Source organism: Littorina saxatilis, linkage group LG17 (genome assembly GCF_037325665.1).
Source record: "Littorina saxatilis isolate snail1 linkage group LG17, US_GU_Lsax_2.0, whole genome shotgun sequence".
Taxonomy (NCBI): domain Eukaryota; kingdom Metazoa; phylum Mollusca; class Gastropoda; order Littorinimorpha; family Littorinidae; genus Littorina; species Littorina saxatilis.
In genome coordinates this window covers 10,145,984-10,171,630 of record NC_090261.1, presented here as the reverse complement: position 1 = coordinate 10,171,630, position 25,647 = coordinate 10,145,984, and the positions used below count along the sequence as shown (strand labels likewise).

Sequence of the window (25,647 nt, the reverse complement as noted above, 5' to 3'; positions counted from 1 at the left end):
CATTAAAAATGTGTAGATGGACGGGCATCATCTGTTTCATATAAAAAAATACAAATGAAAATACATGTACTTCCCTTGATACTGTGTTCACAAAAATACAACTGTCGTTGTGCACATAATAGATTAAAAACATATATACTGAAAATATATGCAAGTGGATGGGCAGAATGTCAAAATGAGTGGGGGGGGGGGGGGGGGGGGGGGGGGGGGGAGGCGGAAGGGTTAACAGTGATTAAACCCTCAAAGTGCTGTTCACATGAATCTTTACAAATATTTCCTTTGACTTCAAATCTAGGCTAAACACTAGCTTATAGACATTACTTATGAGCATCTTCCTAGTCATACGGGGGAGATAGAATATTCTGTTAAAAACTTGTTTTTGAAGATATCCACATGGAATGCTCATAACATAATTGTGGCAGTGCTCTTTTAATGTAGTTTAAATCCATAGAAGTAAAAAGCAAAACAAAACAAAATAAAGCAAGGGGACAAAATTAAACTTCCATTAGATTAGTATACATGTATCTGATAAAGGCTCATGAACACAGAAATCAAAACAAACGACCATGTCTATTTGAGATCTGCCACGATCAATAGATTCTGTTACATGGCATCTCACAACAGAATGATTAGTAAATAAATAATGTATAAAATAAGTAAAGGGCATGAATTCTTCCTTTCATATCTTGACCGTCAGGGCATGTGAACTGCGTCAACAAGTGAATTTACAATGATCACAGAATTAAGAGAATCAACAATGAGACATACGGAATGATAAATACATGTAGCACAATCAAACATTCTGTGTCTGGCAAAATATGCATTGTACTGATACAGTGGTACCTGTGTTGTGAGGCCCCTCTGATCAGAGGTCACCTCCCACAGAACAACACTTTCTGTTGACCAAGGGACCTTTGTCTATTTCCATGACCAAAATAAGCCTGTCATGACAGGTCACCCACAATGTAGGGACAATTTCGGCTGGTCTTTTATCGCAGGTATCATCATACATTAATTTGGTTTGCTCAAACACAAAGGGCATGCAATGATAAACAATAATCACAGATATCTACAAGAATCACCAGTTATGTGGAATGTGCAGTCTTCATCATGCAAGCCAAGAAGTACAAAATCAAAGCATTCATCAACAAACAAACCGCACAATCATACTTGTAAACTCATAATAACGAATAAGATTCCTGTATAGGAAGTGGTTTTATTAATGGATTTAAAGAAAAAGACTATCAAAAACAATTAATTTGTTTCTTCTTAACGAGTCTGCTGGGTGTATTGTACACCTACATTTGTCATCAGTTGTTTTACCATCTTTCACCTTTTGTTACCTTTTGGATAAAAGAATATTTTTTAGTTTAATCCATGATCATTGGAAAAAAATTGGTCATTGATCAAAAAGCACTTGTAGGCGGGAGACTGGTATCTGTGTTGGTCTTTTCCGTTTCACTGTCACCTCTTCCCTTGCACTGAAATGTCAAGAAAAGAAATATTGTCAGGATCATACTGTAGAATCAAACAAAAATTTAAACACAAAGAGAACACACAACCATAAAATAACAACATTCTTTCTTTTTTTTGTCACAGTAGCTGACCTACCCCTCTGTTAAACACAGACTGACAAACAGACAGATAGACACAGACACAGACAGACAAAGACATAGGCAGACAGACACTGGCATACACTCACAAAGGCATATGCACCTGCACCCATCCTATCTGTAATTTACACATAAAATCTTTTGTGAAGAAAGGTATTTAGTACAATCAAGACCTACGGAGAGAAGTTAAACAAAAACATCAGCAAATGTTTCTCACTTTGTAAAACTTTTTGCCTGGCTGTCATGAAAGCCATGATGTCTGCATCAGCCTCTGCATCTCCCGTCAGTGGAATGTCGCCCCCTCCGTTCTGCTTTCCTGCACTGGAGACACACATTTGAAGTTCTGGTTGTTAGCCTTTTCTGTATTCTTTTGTAAGCTAAAGCATGTTTTTCCCATAGCAGGGAAAATAATGCAAATCACAACATCAATCAAGAAAGCTAAAGGTACATGAGAACACACACACACACACACACAAACATATACACACACACACACACACACACACAAACATATACACACACACACACACACAAACAAATAATTCTGAATTAAACTGACTGCCAAGCAGCTGCTCTGTTCAATCTTGCAGCTAACGTAACTCTATTACGTTTAAAAATGTCTCCTTTCAAACAGAATTTCTTTTGTTGTAATAAACTTCTTGTACAAAAACCACAAAACTCTCATTGAAGCTGCTTCAAACGCTTTTTCTCACACTCGTACGTGCACATTTCCCTCCTCCCACCCACACCTTCAAATCCTCACCGAATAACTCAAACTCACTTCATAGTGAAGGTGCCATCTCTTGCGCTCTTTCCCAAATTGGCCGCCATTGTGCGACGACTTCCACTGGGGGGTCTCCCGTCCATGATCCTTGGTTCAGCAATGTCACCTTCTCTCATGAAATCCTGACTGTAGTTTCTCTGGCTACTGGAGGATGTGGGGGTGACAGGAACACCGCTCCTGGAGGGAGGGGTGATGGGGGGAGTGTTCCAGGCGTTGCGTATGCCTCCTTGTGCATTGGGCGCCTGCTGGGGATGGGTGGAATAAAACGTTTGAGTGCAGGTGGAAGATAAAAGGAGTTTGTTTATTTGGTGTTTAATGTCGTTTTCAACCACGAAGGTTATATCGCGACGAGATAAAAGGAGTGTGCGTGTGCGTTGGTATGTGCATGCGAGTGTCTAACATACCGCACGTACTCATATATCGGCTACTTTGTATATCCACTGTGTATGCAGTGGGCAATTGCCAATTCAACTGCATGTAATACTACAAATACTAATACCAATCAACATCATTTGCGACATACACACAGCATAAAGAAAGAAAAATAATATAATGACAAAGGCAAATAACTTGAGAGCAATGACCAAAGGAATGCAATAGAGCTAAAATATGTGTCTGCAAATACACACACTTGCACATTGAAAGAACAAGATAAGAACTACGTACTTTCCGGGTGACAAGGCACTTCGTTATACAAGACGCACCCCCTTCTTTTTAAAAAAAATTGTAATCCAGTCACCCATTGGACGCAGGGGGCCGATAGGGCGCACCAAAATGACCCAGTTTTTGCCATGAGAGGTGGTTCCCCTGTCATATCTGAGAGAGGAAACACTTCCTGCACCGGGGTCAGTGACCGGTCAGTGACCGAGTTTAACAGAGTGGAAATCTGTGTGTGCGGCCAGATCAAAGGCAGGGCAGTACCTAGTAGCTGAAACATGCATTATCACAAGTTGTTTGACTGGTACTCAAGCGGTCTCTTTGATTTTTTTCGTATTTCATACACGGATTAGGCGCTTCGTTATACAAGACGCAGGGGTCGAACTCGAGGAAAAAAGTCGCGCCTTATGACCCGGAAAGTACGGTAAAGAAAATCGCAGATCCACAACTACTTATCTGTCCCTAAAGTAGCTATTCCTAAACAAAACCACCACCACCAAAAGAAAACAAAGCATTACATACATTTTCGTCTTAACGAAGGAAAAATTTACTTTCTTAGAACTTTCATACCTGATTCTGTGCTGACTGCTGCGCCCACCACATCTCAAAGTCTTTCATCATTTTGACCTTGGCGTTCTCCAGTAAGTGCTGCAGGTGCTCTATCTCCGTCTTCATCGTACGCAGACCGACAAAGGCTTCCTTGTAACTGCAACATTAAAGGGACAAACATTCTGTCACAACGCTTCTTTACATGTTCAAAACACTCAATGTTGGACAAAGAAATTGAGCTCAAGCTGGGAGACATAAAAGAAGGCTTTTGCAATAAAGTAATGAATTATATTAATAGCATTTTTCTGGGCATATCAGTTGTATTTATGTCAACATTTAAAGTGTTAGTGTTGGGGGGGGGGATGGGTAAGCAGGGTTTTGTTTGAGGCAAGGTAAAGGGGTTGGGTGGGCGGTACATGTATGCGTGGGTGCATTTATGCTTGCTTGTGTGAATCGTTGGGTGTGTGTGTGTGTGTCTTAATTGCTTCTCCAATGTCTTTACACAGATACTCTTTCACTATATAATTTGTGTGACTGTACTGTTATATGCAATCCTGGGTTAGGTGTGTGTGAATTGCTTGCATACACAGACACAACTCACTTCCTTTTCTCCTGTTCCATGTCTTCTCGCAAACTGTGTTCCATCTCTTCAATCTGTTCCTCACTGTAGCCACCTGAAAAAAAGACAATGCTATGTTCACACATCTGCTCACTTACACACACACACACACACACACACACACACACACACACACACACACACACACACACACACACACACACACACACACACACACACACACACACACGCGCATACACATAAACATTCCAGCCTACACTCACACAAAATATACACTATAACTTATTACTTACCTTGCACTCTCAGCTGTGCTGCTTGTCCTTTCAAATGATCTGAAATCAAAATACATTAGATTTAGTTCACACAAGAAATAAAAAACTACATCTCAAAATAGACCTCATATTTGAAAATATTTCAGAACACTTATATTAACAGGAAACTATCTTAGCAGAATAACAGAGTTCGACCAATGACAAAAATGAAAGTGCCTTCATGACTTAATTCTAACTGAAACTGAAAGGAACTATAACATCACACTATCATATCAAAAACCTTACATCAATCTTCTTTTGTAGTGTACACACAAACACAATCGCACACATGCATTCATCCATTCATGCATGCATGCAAGCAAGAATGCACACACACAAACACATGTGTATGCATGCACACACCCCTCCTCTCTCTTTTACAACTCACTGATTTTTTGTTTTGCTGAGTTGAGTTGTTCTCCAAGAACCTTTGCCTGTTTGTAGCGTTGTTTCAGTATCAGCTTGTTTTCGTTGATGCCCTGCTGGTGTGCATAGTCTTGGATGAAAATGTCAAAGGCTTCCTGTCGTCCCATGGACATGTTTCCCACTGTGCAGATAAATCAATATGAGAAATTTGCCATTCGTTATCATTCAGCATTATGTTGTTGTCAGCATTATGGTCTTGTTTCTTTGTCTCAAAAATGCCACTGCTTATATGGTCCACAAGAGGCATTTGTACAAGCCTATTTTTCATACAAGTGCCTCTACTGTGTCCATCAGCCTCTGCAGCTGCCCTTGCAATTCAGGAAGGATGATAGGGGTTCAAATTTTGCTTTCAGCTGCATATGTTGACCATTTCAAACACAGGTGAAAAATCAAATAAATAACTCAGAAGCTTGAGCGATTTAAGAAGTCATGAAATAAAGCAGTGACATCTCTCATTATTTATGGAATCAGTTTTAAAATTATCATCCCCATCCAGAACTCAAACGTACGTCTAACACAATTCAACATTGGAGACAAGAGCACAACTTACAAATCTTTGTCTTCATGCGATCATCATTGTCTAACAAGGCACTGGTATGTTTCTGAGAGGTTTGTTGGATGTACGTGTCACTGGTAGGCCTTTCAGGTTGTGAATCGTAGCGTCTGTCAGCTTCCTGCGCAGAGAAGTGTCCGTTGCTTTGACCTCGGGCGCTTCTTGGTGCCCGACCCCCATCCGCTACTTTCTGTCTCTCCTTCTTCAGCATGTTGACCAGAATGTCTGGTTACGTTAAGGAAGGTATGTATTGTGGACAAAATTTCAAAACTCAACAGGATAAGTGCTTAAAGGCATATGTACGCGCTCCCGTGTTTACAAAGTGTAGTTTGCCCATAATCGATGTCAAACGCACCATAAGACCATATAATGACGATATGTCACCATGCGCGGACCATAATACATGCATTACAGCTTGTTCTAGCCTCTGAAAAAGTGAGGATGTCAACAAAGCCGCGGTGTTAGCTCCCTTGCATCAACGTTACATGTGTTGCCAAATCTATAAATAGGACGATCCAGATCAAAATGAAAATTAACATATCTCAACATTGAAGGGGTCCTAGACCACAATATTTTGCAGGGAACTTAATTTAGCATGTCTCCAGCTGTTGGTAAAGCAATTAGCGTGTATAGTCATCGAGTACATATGGCTTTAAAGCTCAATGTTAGCGAGAGAAAAGTTAAATGTGCTCTTTGTCACTTACTTGCAACTTTGGATTGCACTGGTCTGGGTGAAAGGGTAAGGGATTAGCAGAGGGAAGAGAGCAACAACACTTTTTGCAGGGGACAATTGTTGTGACCCTCCACCACGGAATGAGTCGCATGTCATCTTTGCATGATTTTCATATTTTTTAATTTTCCTAAAGAGTGTTTTATGCGCTATTCAGTGGTAAAAACCGTTTTAGAAAAGAGCGAACACTTTTTGAGTTATAAGCCTGTGACTAAGGTGACCCTCACACTTTTACCACAGTCACCCCGGGCTTATATTAAGCCTAGCGCAGAACCGCGCGAGGTGACATGCGACTCATTTCGTGGTGGAGGGTCACAATTATTAGACATAAAACGGTAACTACAGTTTTGGCTAAACTGTCCAATAAGAGGACAAACTATTGCTTAGAAAATGTTTGCTGCTCTATTCACAAGCGCAGTTTATTTTGAGGGGAAGAAGAGGGTAGGTAAATTGGGAACAAAGCATGCTCAGAGACATCCATTCATTCTTGAAATGAATACTCTGATGAATAAGCTCCATTCACAAGTGCATTCCATATTGAGGTGATGAAGAGGGTAGGTAAATTGGGAACAAAGCCTGCTCAGAGACATCCATTCATTCTTGAAATGAATACTCTGACGCAGAAGCTTTTGATCAGAGGCTCAGAATACATCCATGGGCCAGAAGACTGAGGGTTGAAAAGGATACTGATCTCATTGTCCCTCTGCTGCAGGAGGTCTTTGAGTCTTTTGTTCTCTGTGTTGCTGTAAGGACCCACGTCTGGGGGACTCTCCGGCCTGGGTGGGGTTGCCTGTCTTTGTGGAGCTTGGGGCCTTTCCAGGATTTTCCTCTGCAAATTGGAATGAACAAGAAGGGCAAAGCCCATACGACTCACATGCTTTACACATTTTTCCTACCAAAATACATGTGACCTTGACCCAAGGTCAAGGTCATCCAAGGTCATGCAACACAAAGCTGTTAATTCAAGACATAGGAAGTACAATGGTGCTTATTGGCTCTTTCTACCATGAGATATGGTCACTTTTAGTGGTTCACTACCTTATTTTGGTCACATTTCATAAGGGTCAAAGTGACCTTGACCTTGATCATATGTGACCAAATGTGTCTCATGATGAAAGCATAACATGTGCCCCACATAATTTTTAAGTTTGAAACAGTTATCTTCCATAGTTCAGGGTCGAGGTCACTTCAAAATATGTATACAATCCAACTTTGAAGAGCTCCTGTGACCTTGACCTTGAAGCAAGGTAAACCAAACTGGTATCAAAAGATGGGGCTTACTTTGCCCTATATATCATATATAGGTGAGGTATTGAATCTCAAAAACTTCAGAGAAAATGGGAAAAATGTGAAAAATAGCTGGTTTTTAGGCAACATTTATGGCCCCTGCGACCTTGACCTTGAAGCAAGGTCAAGATGCTATGTATGTTTTTTGGGGCCTTGTCATCATACACCATCTTGCCAAATTTGGTACTGATAGACTGAATAGTGTCCAAGAAATATCCAACGTTAAAGTTTTCCGGACGGACGGACGGACGGACGACTCGGGTGAGTACATAGACTCACTTTTGCTTCGCATGTGAGTCAAAAAGCAGTGAAAGATGAGATCAGTCTTTTCTCACATATTCAAGAGGAAAAGCCTGAAGGGATGTGCGCCAATGTTTGTTCAAAGTGTCTGTCTTTGATGTGTTGGATGTTTTCAGCAGATATTGTCTGCAGATGCACAAAACTCAGCTAAGAAACAACCATAGTAATAATGTAACCAGACAACGAAACCTAGCTAATGAATCTCAAATTCGTGTCAGCTGTCTTATCTAGCCATCAAAATTAACACAGTGTGCCCTGGGCTCTGGAAAGTTTTTCTTACAGAAGCACACAGTGAACAAAAATACATGTAGGAATATTAATATTAATAAGTACCTAAACTCATACACTTAACTTACCCGCATTTTCCGAAAGCAGTAATGAATTTTGCGCATGTCAGCTCCAACATTGAGCAAAGGATCAGGTTCTGCGTCTTCAATGAATACTTGAATTGCCTCATCCAGCCTGTAATAGTCAAACACTTGTAACTCTTTTGAACATTACTGTCAGTTGTTATCTTCACTTCCTATCACATTCCCTCTTCATTGATTACCACTGATACTTTTATGTACGACTAAACATTATTTGCATAATTTTATTTGCAACACTTTTTATCTCATGCTTTAAAGTTGTGTCTAAATATTTATAATACATGCACTTTTTTGGATAAAAATATTGTTCTGTATTACTATTTGCGGTAAGCAAATATGTGGCAATGGCATATTAGCAACCGTTTTGTCATTTCCTGGTGTAAACAGTAAGTGCTGCCACAGTTTAATTCAAACATGCAGTAGTACAGTATCAGCATGGTCTTCTCAACAAAGGACAAATTATTTTTCAGAAAAGCTCACATCACCGAATTTCTATGCTATTATTCTCCTTATTTACCATTGCATTTCATCCTGTTCCAGCTCATCAGTGCGTTGTTCTGAAGTGAGCATGGCCAACTCTTGTCGCAGTTCCTGCACCGTTCTCTGCAGCTTGGCAATCATCATCTTGGGGTCCAGCTCCTCGTTGAGCAACACATCGTTCTTGATCATCGCCACACGCTGGGCAAATCGGCAAGTGGAGATGGATTCCTGCGCAAGAACATAAAAGCTATGGTTAGTTTGTTGTTGTTTTGCATCTGGCAAAGAACTTGCAATCTGATCAATGATATATGATTTAGTATAAAATTAAAGTCTGACTGTAAAAGTGTTTGTATTGCCACAAGAACTGCGTGAGCTTTATAATTTGAACACTTTTACTATGTGGCCAGACAGCTTGAGGTCTAAAAAACCCCACTAAATGTGTATATCATCCTCAAACTTTGCATATGGAGGTGGATGAAAGAAAAAGGGAAACAGAAAGACACAAACAGATAGTCAAAGTACATGATTTTAACCGATACAGAAAAAAAGAGACAAAAAGCAAAAGGGGTGAGTGGTGGGAATATAAAAAGAGACACAGACTCAGAAAATTCCGGTTGGACAGTAGGAAAGGCTTACATCCATATTTCTTTTCTCCAAAGAGCATGTGGCGATCATGGTGGTCATACAGTTGCCACCCAAACTGTCGCGTAGTACTGAGGTCATCATGGAGTTTCTGTAGGGGACGTGCTGTCGGCTCTTCTCGGACAGTGCCAAGATAACCTAAAATAAACACAGATCAAAAACTTAACGTGCATATATTTTTTAAATCAGTTAGCTACAATTCACTTGATATCTGCTCTTTTTGTTGTTATTAACAGCTATTGTGTTTTCAGCGTAGCAATAGGGCCCGATATTTAGACGAGACAAGTATAATGCCGACGAGTCAAAGACGAGTCGCATTATACTTGTTCGAGTCTAAATATCGGACCCTATCGCTACGATGAAAACACAATAGCGTTTATATAGCTATTCTGACATTAAATTCTGTGTTAAAATCATGTTTTTGTAACAACAAGTACCAGAATGGTCCACGTCGTTGATTGCAGACGACGGTTCCCTTTCCGCATGAAGCCACGGAAGTAACCGAACATTGAAAAACCCACGGACATGTATTACGGAGAAAACTCGAGATAACCGGATGTTTAGCATTACGTCAATATGCTAGGAATCATATGACGTCATGACGTATCATGCTTGCCTACGTAGATTGTATGTTCGAAAGTCTGACTTCTGTTGGGAATTCGCGTGGTGAAGACTGCGGTAAATCTGTAGATGATAAGAGAACAAAGATTGTCTCAGAAGAAACGACTAAATGTTTGAGACCGGTAACTTCATTTCAACATTGCACTATACAATGGATGTTCTATGTGACAGGAGAGTTTGCTGATTTTGTGTTAAACATTGGAGAGATCGTCTGCTAGAATCAGAGATAGGTCGCTTCAGATTGCAGCTTCTGGAAGTTTGCAAGGTTTGTTGCCTGTTAAAGAACTGGATTTTACATGTAATGTATGTCATGTACAGTAAGCAACAACAAAAACACACACAAAGCAAATGGCATCGTCTGTCGACTAGTCACAGAAACAAACCTGGCGAGGTATGCGTGTACAGTAAAACCTGTCAAATAAGGACACCCTTGGGACCAGACAAAAGTGTCCTTATTCTGCAGGTGTCCTTATTAGACAGGTGCAAGTAAACGCGACAAAGTCAAGTTGAGAGAGAGAGAGAGAGAGTACTGCACATGTACATGTACATTTATAAGAAAAACAGAAGCTGTTTAGATTAAATAGAGAAACATTTAATATTGACTGTTGTAAAACAAGTTTCAGGCATGGTACTCTCAAAAACGAAAATCCGAAAAAACAACAACAAAAAACAACTGATGATTGACTTGAGATTATTATTTTTTCTTACTCAAGCCTTGTTATCTTTCACTTATATCCCTCTCAGCTTCAAGGAGAGGGCACTAAACACATTTGAATTAGTAAAAAGTCGCCTGAGCGGCCCCCTGGACCCCCGGCTTTATTTCAGCTGAAACTGCCATTCCTTCAGTACCATGCCTGAGTTTAAAAACTTGTGATAATGCATGTTTCAGCTACTGGGTACTGCCCTGCCTTTGATCTGGCCGCACTCACAGATTTCCACTCTGTTAAACTCGGTCACTGACCGGTCACTGACCCCCATGCAGGAAGTGTTTCCTCTCTCAGATATGACAGGGGAACCACCTCTCATGGCAAAAACTGGGTCATTGACCCCTGGGAAGAAGGTCGTGTCTTTTAACAAGGCCACCCAGCTATCACAATGCCTTTGATCTGGCCGCACACACTTATTATGGACCCAAAATACGTGTCCGCGTCCGTAATGCCGAGGTGGCCGTAACGTACAGGTGTTTTACAGTGTAAAGCAGTCCGTGCCGAGACTGACTGTCCGTATTCTGCGAGTGTCCGCTAAGTCCAGTGACCGTATTTGACAGTTTTCACTGTACTTTATACACGTGGAAGAAACCGGAACCATGTGTCTTTGTTATTGCCGATATGCTTTTGGATATTGGCAAAAATGGTCGAATTCCGTAGCGTTATGCTTTGATGATCGGAAAAGGGATGTGTGAGACCATCCAATCACAGCCCCCGAATTCCCCCACGTGTCCATCAGAATAGCTATATTCCATAATGTATAGCAATGTTGCATTTATTTCAGTACCCTATTGAGTAACACTGCTCAAGTTTGTTTTTTCAAGATAACACTTCAAAAACAAGATACATCAGTCATCTGTGAAATTGGCAAACGGATAGTTAAAAATACAGGGTACATAAAAACTGGCACTATTACATGAAAAGGATATTCTGACAAAATTGAAAATCTTTTCTGTACCCAAAATTAAAACAATGCAGCAATGACTGCACGTAAGACAGCAATAACATCACATTCTTACCAGTTCTAAGTAGTGCAAAGATGAGTTGATGTATCTGGCCTCTGTAAGCAACTGACCGTTCACATTTGTCTTTGCCACTCTTTCTGACCTGTTCAGAACACAACAGATAACACATGTGGTTAAATATCAGTGTACAAAATTTATTTTAATGGCTCATCACTTTACACCTGGTGCAGTTAAGCTATAATGTGTATGATTTTCAGGTTTTGTGCAAACACATTCTTTGTTGTTTTTATTTGAGTTTTAAAAACAATCACATTTTCAGTTTAATGTTTCCGTACATACACATTACCAAAGTAATCAGAGGGCAAGAAAATCACTATTTCTAAAGCTTTTTTTCACTTCAGGACTTGTTCATATATTGACATGTTTGTTTCCCTTTGTTTAATGTTTCTGTTTCATACAACAACAACAAGCAACACACTGACCCTGCCAAGTCAACAAGATGGAACTTTGCTCTCCTGATGGTGGCAGAGCCAGTCTCCCTGGCCGTGATGTGTACGGTGAAGATGCAGTGTGACCGTGATGACGCCATGTTCATAGGGGTCTGCAGAATACAACCGCCAGCAGAAGTTGTGTTAATATCGTATCACAAACAATGTACAGACAAGTTTGATAATATGAAGACATGTTTGATGACGTTAATTACACATTAACATGCTTCCATTTGAAACTTCGAGGTCTTCATCGGGGATTGACGCCCGACAAAAGCTAATTGAAGCCCGACGGAGCGAAGCGACGGAGGGCTTCAATTAGACTTTGGGAGGGCGTCAATCCACGATGAAGACCGAGAAGTTTCAAATGGAAGCATGTTAATGTTATTGTAATTCAATCTGACGACGATCTCTTTCCTGCTTTCATGCGGTTGTAAACAGACAGAATTGGTTCTGTTCTGTTCACACACTACTTTCAGTCCACCTACCTGCAAGGGTCAAGTCCAAAGAAATATGTCTCTGTATTCCTATCGTATCACTCTGCTCCTGTTTTGTTTTCTTTCACACACATTTTCACTTCTTTTTTGACGGGTTTCTGGACAGCAAACTCTAAAACAAATTCTTTTCATCACAAAAGCGATCTTTGGAATTGACTGACGTAGTCCGGAAGAATTCATGCATCAACTTACGTCACGTATTCGACGTCATCACTTCGCATACCTTATGGTCTCGGTATTTCGTTGGCCTTCATATTTCCTACTTGTAAAATGACCCTCAAAGCTAACCGAGACTAGTTGAGGCTGTATCAATGCGCCTCGCCAGCAGGTTGTTAATGGATTTTTTAGCGAGTGGTTATCGACAATTAATGACCGGTAATTTTTAATGAGTTGGGGCATTCTGACCAATCACAGGATCTGTTTCATTAAAACGCAAACTTGATTGAATTACAATATCGTATCACAAACAATGTACAGACAATTTGATAATATGAAGACATGTTTGATGACGCTTGAACATAGGTTAGCTTAGTCTTAAAGCTGAGGTATTGATATTGTCATTTAGCTCCTATTGTGGGACAAGCCTTTATGAAGCCAAGGAGAAGAAGGCATTGGAGAGAGAAGGGGAACAAAACTTTCACTGGCATAGGAATTCAAGATTTCCCCCTTCAAAGCTGTCACAATTATTCTCCCTTTTTTGTAAGTACTGCAAGCACTACATTTTTGCCTCCTTTATCTTCTTCTTCTTCTACACTTGCTGACATCTTAACATAGCAACATTTGTAGCTCTGGTTTGGAACTGCTGTACGTTCTATTTTGTAAAATAACTTTAAAACTGGGAGAAATCAGTGTTCAAAATCAATGTCTCCACTGCAGGGCTCTCTGAAAGTAGAATTTGCCGTAGTCTCATAAATGCAGAGAAAAATTCAAACAGCTTACGACTGGAACTTTTTAAACACTTTAGAATTACCATTGGCCACAGCAAGAATTTACTTGCATTTTGGCAAACTCTCCTTTAGATGGACATTTTGTCTCCCATGAGAAATCTATCCACAAGACAGTTTGTGTGAGGTCGTCACTTTTGCCGTGAGCTTTGTCACAAGAAAACGATTCTTTAGATAGACAATACAGTTCAGACTCTCCAAATTAAGACTACTTCTCTGGTAAGACAATACTTTTTCAGATTTTCTGTTAATAGCCTCTATAAATTTACCTCCATTTTAAGACCCGATTTTCTCACTTTTTTGAGGTCTTACTCTTAAAAGTAGGGTTCTACTATATCACACAGACTCACCTCAGCAATCATCCTGTTGGTGTCCCCTAGAAAGAGAAGGTTGAGGGCCTCCTCCTCTGTGTTGGCCTGGTGGACTGACAGGTTCTTCAGGTGGATGTTCTGGTCAGCGTCCTCCATCAAGGTCACCTTTCTGCAAAGAAATAAGATGTATATTCTAGCTCACCCAAAAATGGAATTAATTGTAAGGCTTCTTTTTAAGCCTACTGTCTATATGATACTTACCGAGACAGTACTATTCTTGCACATTATCTATTATAGGCCGAAAAAATTGGACAAAACGCTGAGTGGGTACAATTATCTCCCATAACCATGCGCCACCGTGGATCCCAAGCACTGTCCGAGTGCTTCCCCCTTACAGGATGTAGGTGGCGCGTCCTCTTTCTTTATGAGCTGCAGACCCTCAAAAAGCCCATAACATATCAAGAGGGGAGGCGGGAGGGAAACTCTAATAGTACTGTCTCGGTAAGTATCATATAGACAGTAGGCTTAAAAAGAAGCCTTACAGTCAATATAACACTTACCTCGACAGTACTATTCTTGCACAGAATACCAGAGTGGTGTGAGGGTGATATGTAGAGTATTAAACTCCTTAATCAAAATCACTTAAATCCAAGGATTAAGATACCCAGGCAATTTTCGAACAGTACTACCGTAAAAGAAAATATACCCAAGAAACATACCTTAGACTGACGTGACCATGCTAGCAACCACTGCTGTGTGGTGAACTCAATGTCAAAGTCCAGGCCACTCAAAGCTTGAATACCACTGAGTCTACGGCAAGTGGCTAAAGCGATGAGGAACAATTAGTCTTAAAAATCAGCAACTTGATACTGATGCCTGCCAGGGGTTCAAACTCATTGCTACGCAGGAGTTTGAGGACCAGAAAGACATCCCCCTTGGGAAATGAAACCAGAGGTTTAGACACCGCTGCATTGCTAATACCCGAAAGGACATTAGCGATGAGGGAGGACCTGATCAAGTGTTCAGTTCTGCGACCAGTAGCGGCCGCAATCGTGGAAGCGATGGCAGATCTGTATCCAAGAAGAGTCTTAGAAGAAAGACTCTTCTTTTGATACACTTCCACCAGGAAGTTGGCCAAGTCCTGTGTTGAGGGATAAAGCGGCTTTATCCCCTTGGACAAGGCGAAGGTGGCCCAAGCTCTCCAGCGTAAGTCGTAGAGCTGATTAGTTGATCGCCTCTTAGCGTTCAAGGAAAACTCTACTGAACTCTTGTGCAATCCTAGTGCAAGCAGTTTGGAGCGCACAAGAGCCATGCGGTCAAGCACAGACTCTCTGGACGTGGATGAGGGAGGCATGATCGAGGCTGGAGCAGACCTCCCCCGTCCAGATCCAGAGGTAGAGGGTCTACGTGGGTGAGACCGCGAAGATCTGGAAACCACGGAGCTGTTGGCCAGTAAGGCGCGACCAAAATCAGTCTTGGTCGTTCCTGCAGATATTTTGCCAGCACCCTCGGAATCAGAGATGTCGGGGGATAGGCGTAAGCATCGAGGAGCCTCCACAAGAGAGTGAATGCGTCCAAGTGGAACGCATTCATGTCTCGAAAGGGGCTGACGTACCTGGGAAGCCGAGCGCTGAATCGAGTTACGAACAGATCGATCAGAGGACGGTCCCACCTTGCCCACAGACGCTGTAGAACGTTGTGAGCGATGGTCCATTCTGTGGAGAGAACCTGATCGCCCCGACTGAGAATGTCGGCCAGGGCGTTCAGTTTCCCCGGAACGAACTGGACTGACATCCGGACCTGATTGGTCTGGCACCAGAGCAGAATCTCCTCCGCCAACAGGGAGAGGGACCGAGAATTGGTGCCCCCCTGGTGGCGAAGGTAAGCTAAGCATGTGGTGTTGTTGTCCCCGTTGAAAATCAGAGGGGCCAAGGACAGGCCGAATGGGAGGGCCCGAAACTCGAACACCGTGCCCTCCCAAACGAACCGGAGCAGATGTCGGTACCCCGGGGCCACCAGGATGTGGAAGTAAGCATCCTGGAGGTCCCAGACATGGCCCAATCGTTTGGCCGGATGGCCAACCGGACCGACGAAGGGGTTTCCATCTTGAACTTGCACCTGTGAAGGTACAAGTTCAAGGTGGAGAGGTCCAACACCGGCCTGAACCGGCCGTCCTTTTTGGGGACGGTGAACAGGCGGGAGCAGAACCCCAGAGAAGGCTGAGAAAGGGGGTAGACCGCCTTCTTCTCGACCAACGAGTTCACCTCGTCCTGAAGAGCCTGCCATCTGGCAGGCTCTCGAGGAGGGGGGAACGTCCAAGGTAGAGCGGACAATGGAGGTTGTGACGACAGCGGTAGAGAAAACCCCGACCACACCACCCTCAAGAAAAACTGGTTGGAGACCAGTCTGCCCCACATGCCGCGGGCCCGAAAAAAGGGAACCGCCGGACGAAAGAGGGGCAACTTGAGGGGGCGTCAACGTAGGGCCGGGACTCACTGAAAATTCTGCTGGCGGGCAGGCGCAGGCTTGCGACCACCCCCCCTGGTGGTGCTGCTTCCCCTTACCTGTCTGAGCACCCTTCGTCTTGCTTGGGAACGCAACAGGCGCCTAAGAGGAGGAAGAAGGAGGCAGTGAAACTGGCTTCTTCTTCTTCTTCTGAGGCTGGGAGCTGGAGGTGACTGTAGCACTTCTCTTACTCCCCGCCGCCGTCGCCGAAGCAGCGAGGCCAACCATCAGAGAATCAGTGTTCCTCTGGCGTGTGGACTCCACCACAGAACGAACAGTGTCCGGATGAAAGAGGGAAGAAGGCTGAGGAAACGTGTTCCTCAGACTCTTCCTCATATCCGGAGGCACTATAGAAGTAGGCAGAAAATGATCACGGAACAGGGCCAATAAAGTGGACCCGTGTTCCAATGGCCAATTCTGCCGCAGACGTCACGCACGATCGCACGGCATGCAAAGCCCGATCCACTCGAACCGTGTCAAGGACCCGAGTGGAATCGGACTCTGCCCGATTGGGAGGGTCCAACAGTGTGGACAGCGTGCTCATCCATGTCAAGGCCTGTGATTGGGCCTCGACTGTGGACGAAACGGTGGCCTCAAGATTGTGGAACGAAGCAGAGCTCAGTTCCACCTTCTTGACCGAAGGCACCTCCCCAACGAACACATCACCGTCAGCCCCACCCTAAACACTCGAAGTCTGGAAAGGGAGAGTTCGAGAGTCAAAGGGAAAAGGGAGGGACGAAACAGATTGGACACGAGGAAACAGTGGAGGTGCGCCTCCCAAAGGAAAGCATGGCACTGAACCCGCGTCCTCCCGAGGAACATAGGTCGCGTTTGCACGTGAATCTGTACTCCTCAGGCGATGTGCTGCCGCTTCCACCGTGGCACTTAGACTAGGGTGGAACGCGAATTGCCGGCGGCCGGATCGTTCATAAAACGAGCCGCCGGCAGACGCGGCGTGAGCCTCCCGCGCCCGGGCCGAAGCGGACTCAAAGGACGAGAGGGCGTCTCAGGGAAGGACGTCCTGAAACTGTTCAAACGTCCTTCTAGCTGTGCGAGGACGAGCCTCCTGCCTCTCGTCCTCAGACCCCGGGTCCACGTCCTGTGTGTCAACACTAGACGACAGACGCTTAAGAGAGGCATCCGTGACGTCAAGACGCCGCGTGATGTCTGTCATGTACTGTTGGAAAGTACGAAGCATAGCTTCGGAAGTTCCATCAGAAACCGGCAAGGGTAGAGGTTCAGTGTTAACCTCAGGGCGACCCTGATCCTCCTCCCTATCGTCCTCCGACTCACTCTCCTCTTCACTTCCCGACAACTCCTCAAAAGCAGGAGTGTAGGGAGCTTGAGGGGGAAGAGCCGAAAGCGATGAAGCAGGCTGTGAAGAAACGCCCACAGAAGCAAGAGGCCGCGAAGACCCCTGCCCCAAAGACGAAACGTCTCCAGCAGCCGAAGGGGGAGAAAAACAACAACCCTGCGACTGTTGGGTCAGCCCAGCCAACGAACCCCCGCCATTTATAGACTGAACAGGAACCCATGGGGTCTGATCAGAAAAGAAATGGTCCGGTCCGGTCGGGGGTGCCGATCCGGTCCGGTAGGGTGGTCCGGTCCGGTGCCGTACCATCCGGAGGTCCCGTTCAGCACCGAACCATCGTACCCAACGAAGTGTTCGGGTGGTTAGGTCCGGACGTGGACATACCGTACCATCCGGACCCGTAGGTCCGGTGGTCCGGTATGGTCCGGTTCGGTGCCAGACCATCCAGACCAACAGAGGTGGTCGGGTGGTCCCGCACCGGACCATCCGGACCCGTAGGTCCGGACCCGTAGGTCCGGTACCATCCGGAGGTCCTGTTCGGCACCGAACCATCCGTACGCACAGAAGTGTTCGGGTGGTTCGGTCCGGGCGTGGACGTACGTACCGTACCATCCGGACCCGTAGGTCCGGTTCGGTGCCAGACCATCCGGACCAACAGAGGTGGTCGGGTGGTCCGGACCGGTCCGGTAGGGTGGTCCGGTGTTCCGGTCCGGTGTTCCGGTCCGGTCCCGTACCATCCGGAGGTCCCGTTCGGTACCGAACCATCCGTACCCACAGAAGTGTTCGGGTGGCTCGGTCCGGACGTGGACACACCGTACCATCCGGACCCGTAAGTCCGGTATGGTCCGGTTCGGTGCCAGACCATCCGGACCAACAGAGGTGGTCGGGTGGTCCGGTCCGGACCGGACCACCGGTCCAGCACCGGACCATCCGGACCCGTAGGTCCGGTCCGGTCCCGCACCATCCGGAGGTCCCGTTCGGCACCGAACCACCCGTACCCACAGAAGTGTTCGGGTGGCTCGGTCCGGACGTGGACATACCGTACCATCCGGACCCGTAGGTCCGGTTCGGTGCCAGACCATCCGGACCAACAGAGGTGGTCGGGTGGTCCGGACCGATCCGGTAGGGTGGTCCGGTGTTCCGGTCCTGTCCCATACCATCCGGAGGTCCCGTACGGCACCGAACCATCCGTACCCACTGAAGTGTTCGGTCCGGACGTGGACCTACCGTACCATCCGGACCCGTAGGTCCGGTGGTCCGGTATGGTCCGGTTCGGTGACAGACCATCCGGACCAACAGAGGTGGTCGGGTGGTCCGGTACCGGACCATCCGAACCCGTAGATTCGGTCCGGTCCCGTACCATCCGGAGGTCCCGTTCGGTACCGAACCATCCGTACCCACAGAAGTGTTCGGGTGGCTCGGTCCGGACGTGGACATACCGTACCATCCGGACCCGTAGGTCCGGCATGGTCCGGTTCGGTGCCAGACCACCCGGACCAACAGAGGTGGTCGAGTGGTCCGGTCCCGACCGGACCACTGGTCCGGTACCGTACCCTCCGGACCCGTAGGTCCGGTGTGTTCCGGTTCGGTGCCAGACCACCCAGACCAACAGAGGTGGTCGGGTGGTCCGGTCCCGACCGAAACACTGGTCCCGTACCGTACCATCCGGACCCGTAGGTCCGGGGGGTCCGGCAAGGGCCAGAGGTACTGTCCCGCACCGGACCCTAAGGTCCGGTACGGTCCCGTACCATGGGTCCCGTCCGGACCAAACCCGGAGGTCAAGTCCAGTCGGGACCCGTGGGTCCGGTTCGATCCCGACCCGTAAGCCTGGAACGTTCCGGACCCTTGGTCCGGACCATCCGTCACCCGAACACCAGACGCTAAGGAATGGCGTGGGGTCAAGACGGTCCGGTCGGAGGTGTCGGTCTGAGCAACAGAAACAATGTTCCCGTCGCCCTGACCATTCGACAGAAGTACCACGTTCTGTCGAACACCTCCACGTCCAGTAACTAGTCGGCCGGAGCGTTTCAAGAGGGACAGCCACCAGTCACACGGACGTCAGAGGGAACCGTAGTAGCAGTGGTCGTAGGCACGAAGCCTGAAACCCCTGCCCCCACAGGACCGCCCTGAACGGGGTCAATTCGCATCCCAACCCCAGCGGGGAGGGAATTCAGAGACCCCGTCATCTCCTCCGATCTCCCCCCCCAGGAGGCCGAAACTACTGTCAAAACAGCAGCAGACGACCCAGCGAGGGAGTTCAGAGGAGGACCCGTGTCCCTCCTGGCTTCCACAGCGGTGGAAACCGAGGAGGGCACAGGAGAGGCACCGGAAAAAGAAAGATTTTAATGCCAACTGCACCCGGTGTTCCCAGGCGGTCACCCATCCAAGTACTAACCGGGCCCGACGTTGCTTAACTTCGGTGGTCGGACGAGAACCGGTGTTTTCAACGTGGTATGGCCGTTGGCTGTCAAAACCTGAGTCTCTCCAGTAGCCCCTAGATCGGATTCACCAACCCCCAAAGAGGGTTGGGAATCGACCTGCCCCCGGATTCGAGCCAGGGGGGAGAAGGAAACCTTCCCCCCAGGCTCGAAACCGGGAGGAGCTGAAGCCTGAGACTGAGGGCCGGACAACGGCGTCGAAGGGGGGGAAGCCTGTTCCACTGAAGGAGAAGGAGAAAGAAGCTTTTTCTTTCCCCTCGAACTTCCCCGAACCTTCGACGGCGCAGCCCCGCCCGAAGTCCCAGGCTCAAGCCCAGCCTGTTTGAGCAAGCTCGCATTGAGCTTGCTCAAACAGGCTTTCTCCGCCCTCCCTCGCCGCAAACGCAAAGCGTTTGGGGAGGGAGAGTCGGAGCGCCGAAAGATCCCCTTCTCCGTGCGTAAAACATGACGCTGGGCGCCCGGAGAAGGGTTGCCCCCGGCAGACTCTGGTTCCGTAGAACCAGAGCCCAAAACAGGACGAGACATCCTACCTCGCCCTGTACGTACCCTTAAAGACCGAGAATTAACAAAATTCAAAGAAAATTTAGGTCAATACTCAAGTGAATGCGGCGAAACGAGAAGCAGACGACCGGTCACCACGAAGTAGGACGGGAGGCACGCCGAGTCCGCCACACAAAAACGGAGGCACAAGTTGAAGGAAACACAACGTAGCCTCAAGCCAGAAGTGGAATAACACACAATAATCCAACAGGTGATAGTCCACACAGAAAAGGAGCCTCTTAGTCCAAAATAATCCGGGAGCGTAGCAGAAACACAGCCGGTCTGACACGCGCGAAAAAAGAAAGAGGACGCGCCACCTACATCCTGTAAGGGGGAAGCACTCGGACAGTGCTTGGGATCCACGGTGGCGCATGGTTATGGGAGATAATTGTACCCACTCAGCGTTTTGTCCAATTTTTTCGGCCTATAATAGATAATGTGCAAGAATAGTACTGTCGAGGTAAGTGTTATATTGACTATGGTATTAAGATCTTCCTGCATAGTAAAAATGTACTTATATATATCATGCCTTATGCACAGAGAAAAGCAGGATTCTTAAAATGGAGAAAAATTTACAGATGGTTGAAAAAAAATCTGAAAATGTAAGGCCTGAAGAGGGAATAAGCTTTACAACTGATATTTTTTTTGAAAAGGGTGGTGTGTGTTTGTGTGCATGTAACACATGCATCACACAGCTGGAGATCTATGAAGGAATACTACATTATTTTTGTGTCATACATGATTCAGACACAAATAATGAGGTATTTCACAGCAGACAAGTTTGATTCATTCTGACTGCCCCAAATTGATATGAAGTCATCTTTTCAAATATGCACTATATTCTTGTCAAAGTGAGCCTAAATATATATGTAAGGTCAATATAATTACAAAATAACAATCACAAATATGAAACTTACGGTAAGTCTTCCAATTTTGCAGCTTCATGCTTGGGGTCAAGAAGGTCATAGCCACTCTCATTGTAGATTTCAAGATAGGATATGTGCACAGTGAACGACAACTCTGGATTCTGCGAGTGAAAACAATGCCGAAACTGAGCACAGTGAAAAAAGAAAGTTTGTGACTGGCAAATAATAAATCTTCAGACAAACTCAAAATAATGGGATGCCTGCGTGTATCCAACAGCTTTTTTTCTACATAAAAAGCGAAATGTAAACAACACACACATACATATACTAGATGAATACCCGCTTCGCCGGGAAGAAGTCGAGCCGAATACCCGGCTGCGCCGGGGACCCAGCCGGCGCACCGCACGAAGGAAGGGAGATAAACGCGCAAAACACTGGAGAAGAGTAATACCCGGCTTTGCCGGGACAGTGACCTTCTAAAAATAGTATAACGGGAATATGGATTGAGCGTTGTCGACAGTGACCTTCTAAAAATAGAAACGGGAATATGGATTGACGCCACACGAAGGAAGGGAGATAAAAACGCTGAAAACACTGGAGAAGATAAGGAAGAGTTACTGGGAATGGATCCAGAGAAAAACCAAAATCGGTTCAGCGCTGCGCGCTGAGAGTACGTGTTGAAATATCTCATCGACCAGGTTCTGTCCGGGGTGTACCTGAATATGGCCACCAAATTTGAAACAGATCCATCGAGAACCTTGGGCGTGCATCGCGAACACACAGACAGACACACACACACACACACAGACACAAGTCGTATATAGATATATGCTCTTGTGGCTCTTTCAATGTGATCACAAATCGCAGAAGTACAGGCATACTGAATACCCTGCTCCCCAGATAGTGAACAGAAGCAAACCACGAAAAAGCTGCTATACGTTACATAACAGAACTGGTGATGCTATGATTCTTCCTTTAAAAAAACAAAAATAAAAAAACATGGTGTATATATATCATATTTAGTAATAGTTGTTAAAAAAAAACTACGATGATGGTGAATACAACTTTCATACCTGTTCTGTTTGATCATAAACATAAGACAGACATCGTGGAATCAACCCCCTGTCCACAAAGCGTTCTGCGCCTCCTGTGATAGTGAATGTCTTGCCACTTCCAGTCTGTCCAAAGAAGAAATTGAATTGGCAATAAAAAGAAAGGTATCATTTCCGTGACAAAAATGTAGCCTTTTTTCAGATTCAAAACAAATCTTACATTGTAAAAAGCTTATAGCTTGTTGTTGACCCTAAACATGCTTATTATATATTATATTTATATCCATACATTGTTGAATAAAACACTGTTTAAAACAAATCTTTGAAAACACATCAGTAATTCATTATAAATTTAAAGTGAACCTAGCTCTTATTACAATGCCTGAATATTAGAATAAAGATAACATTCTGGTCATTTCTACAAACCCTTGAAAAAGCTTTAAACTTCAACAAGTACAGACAGAAACAGTGACACAGTAGAATACATACCTGTCCATAAGCAAAAATGGTTCCATTGTAACCTTGAAGGACACTGAAAAACAGAGACAATGTTCCTTTCAACATCTGAATTTTAACCAAACATGTAATTTACAATTCAATAACAATTGGTAGACATAGCCATTCACAAACAGACAGACACAGAGAGACAGAGAAGTGGACATCCACATACTTGTCAATGACTGGCTTGGCAACACTTTGGAAGACATCATCCTGTGATGTTCTCTGGTCAAAGCATTTGTCAAACCTGAAAGAGATTGAGAAGCTGAATGAAAACTAAACTTTCCTAAAATATGAAAGTTATATTTCTTTTTTCTATGCCTTGCAAAATAAAAAAAGTACACAATCAGTATGAATGACTGACAGTCTTCCTCCATGTAGATATAACTTTGTGTATGTGTGCATGTGTCATACTGCATCCATGTGCATATGAGTGTGTGTGTGTGTGTGTGTGTGTGTGTGTGTGTGTGTGTGTGTGTGTGTGTGTGTGTGTGTGTGTGTGTGTGTGTGTGTGTCACTTTGTGTGTAGGTGATTGTGGGTTTTCCTGAAAGTGAAACCATTTACATGTTTAGGCATACACTCATTCATACCTATAATAAAATAAAAAGTTGAATAAAAAAACAAGTGTACCTGAACTTGTAGTTCTCTCTTTTGTTGTTGACAAAACCGGATGCATGTTCCCTGGGAACAGTTAGTGTCAGCTTTGGGTGTCCCTCCTCATCGTCAGCAACTTCATACAACTGCAACAAACAAATCCAAAACAGACAAAATAACAACTACAGTTTGTAATATATAAAATCAAAGTAAAACCACATTCATTACCTGACCACTTTTACTTAAGATTTAAATCATACGTATGATTTAAATTTACATTAGAGTCATTCCAAGGCAGAGTCTGAAATTGAGTGAATTGTAAACATTCAAACTGCCACTTTGTGATGTGTCTGTAAAAAGGTGTAGAGAGAATCTGTTCTTGATATGTTTTTCTCAGTTAATGAATAAATTTAGTAACTTCACTGTCCTGAATACCCTAATACTAATTAAGTTACAGGTTTAGTGACTATTCACAATGATACATTTGAAGAGGCTGCCCCGTGTGCTGCACCATTTTACAAAAAAGCAATCCATCATGAGGGTATCCTTGCAGTTTTCTACACTTTTTTCCTGTAACTGTAAACATGAACCGGCAGTATCAACCAAGCAAATGCATGGTTTTGAATTTGATCATGTCACCTCAAGTTCGTTTGACTCACCCCTGTTTTTGCAGGCTTTGCGGGCTTTAGTCGCACGAAGATTTTAATCGTCTGTTTGACCATGGTGTCGATATGTTATTTTCAAATAAATGCCGCAGCAAATCGAAGCTAGCTGAGTAGCTACGTCTTCAGATTTCTGATTCACTTCGTTTTGTTTACAGCGCATTCCTCCATGATGCCAAACATAGTAATACGGGAGAGAATAAAAGTCGCCATCTGATTGGCTGAAAACATTTCTATTTTCAGCTCTGCCAATCGAACCATGTCCGCGGCAGCAGGGAAGTTTGACAGACGACGCGAGTGAGCAGTGGTGTCGCGATGGATTTCCAATTCCCTTCCAGCATTTCAGTGATTTCAGGTCAGTTTTGATAACTTATTATTTTTCATTCAAACATTTCTCGAGCTTATTATACACTTGGGGTGTTCGTTTGTGTCTGTGTTGCTTTTATTTCTGGAAAAATACCATTGAAACTGATCGTCTGCTACGATTTTGGTCAAGGCTGCACTGACAAAAGAGCATCTCAGTTGACCCATTGAAAAGGAGAGCTGTCCATAGGAAACGTTTTTGCCACCTGTTTCAAGAAGATAATTTCTTTTAGTTAGGACCTTCCTTTTCCACATGAAATTTGTTTGTGATGATATGGAGCCGCAGAAATCAGTCCGTCAATAATTTATTCATACCCGTCTAGCGTGTTGTTCATTGCATTTTATTCTCTGAAGCACTCGCGTGCCAGGCAGCATGCAAGCAGTGTTTCTTTCGGAACGGCGGTTGCGCATTGCTGCACACGCTGAATAGCGTGTTGATGCTGAATAAACTACGGGATTCACGCCCACCGTAGACTATAGGCCCTAGTTATTTTGCTTGTAAAAAGTGTTGTCATCGGCGTCAGACCCTGTGATTACTGAAAGACACTGGGTTGTCTGTCCAGTTTTGCGAACGAGTCATGACCTAATCATCATGTTGTGACTCAGTCCCTTTTCACTGACCAGAAATTGAATATCATGTAGTGACCATGTATCTGTATAGTTATTAATTTTCAAAACAGACACAGACGGATGAATAACCCAAGAAGAACGGTCGTTTGTATGATATTAATTCATCCTGTAATGAAATCAACCATCTGCCAGAGAAAGAATCTTTGATTAGTGGGATGTAACTGCGCACGTACGTGTGTGGGAACTTGCACTGACGAACATGAAGTAATTAGCACGGTGCGTAGCCGCCGCACCATTTACGTTTTCAAGTGTTTGTCTGTCAGTTTATCTTGTTTTAAACAACATTTCGTGAGACTCAGTGAAGAAGACGATATATGTTATCACTGAACAAACAGAGGCTGATTTTTTCCAAGACTACAATTCATTTGATTCT

At 44.7% G+C, this 25,647-nt stretch overlaps 3 protein-coding genes and 1 non-coding gene across 5 annotated transcripts in view; 1 reads left to right on the top strand and 3 right to left on the bottom strand.

The window, feature by feature from the left end:
- Positions 1-1,191: 1,191 nt before the first annotated feature.
- Positions 1,192-24,460, bottom strand: LOC138952246 (kinesin-like protein KIF6). 2 transcript variants are annotated; one of them, XM_070323866.1, is made up of 21 exons: positions 24,279-24,460; positions 23,656-23,765; positions 23,197-23,271; positions 23,016-23,058; positions 22,548-22,652; positions 21,526-21,635; positions 13,853-13,982; positions 12,056-12,174; positions 11,628-11,715; positions 9,275-9,418; positions 8,676-8,866; positions 8,147-8,252; positions 6,891-7,032; positions 5,471-5,698; positions 4,883-5,041; positions 4,477-4,515; positions 4,205-4,277; positions 3,625-3,760; positions 2,395-2,642; positions 1,831-1,934; positions 1,192-1,481 (listed from the first exon to the last, which is right to left on the bottom strand). In XM_070323866.1, the coding sequence occupies exons 1-21, from the start codon at positions 24,339-24,341 to the stop codon at positions 1,465-1,467; spliced, it is 2,430 nt and encodes an 809-aa protein (XP_070179967.1). In that variant the 5' UTR covers positions 24,342-24,460; the 3' UTR covers positions 1,192-1,464. The 2 variants fall into 2 exon arrangements, with proteins under 2 accessions (XP_070179967.1, XP_070179968.1); XM_070323867.1 differs by having other exon boundaries at positions 2,395-2,639.
- Positions 5,756-25,647, bottom strand: part of LOC138952660 (galactose mutarotase-like) — a 380,407-nt gene continuing 360,515 nt past the window's right edge. The window contains exon 16 of the mRNA XM_070324361.1: positions 5,756-6,123. The gene's annotated coding sequence lies outside the window, so the exon portion shown is untranslated. The remainder of the gene's footprint in view (positions 6,124-25,647) is intronic.
- Positions 19,977-20,095, bottom strand: LOC138954028 (5S ribosomal RNA). Its single transcript, XR_011451695.1, has one exon. It is a non-coding gene; the product is annotated as a 5S ribosomal RNA (ribosomal RNA).
- Positions 24,538-25,647, top strand: part of LOC138952245 (disheveled-associated activator of morphogenesis 1-like) — a 59,523-nt gene continuing 58,413 nt past the window's right edge. Inside the window, exon 1 of the mRNA XM_070323865.1 lies at positions 24,538-24,636. The gene's annotated coding sequence lies outside the window, so the exon portion shown is untranslated. The remainder of the gene's footprint in view (positions 24,637-25,647) is intronic.

Excerpts from the sequence above, each read along its gene's own strand:
- LOC138952246 (XM_070323866.1), bottom strand. The coding sequence starts at position 24,341 with ATGGTCAAACAGACGATTAAAATCTTCGTGCGACTAAAGCCCGCAAAG. Across the intron at positions 2,643-3,624 it reads AGCAGTCAGCACAGAATCAG|CAGGCGCCCAATGCACAAGG; the intron begins GTATGAAAGTTC and ends ACCCATCCCCAG. Across the intron at positions 1,935-2,394 it reads GATGGCACCTTCACTATGAA|TGCAGGAAAGCAGAACGGAG; the intron begins GTGAGTTTGAGT and ends GTGTGTCTCCAG.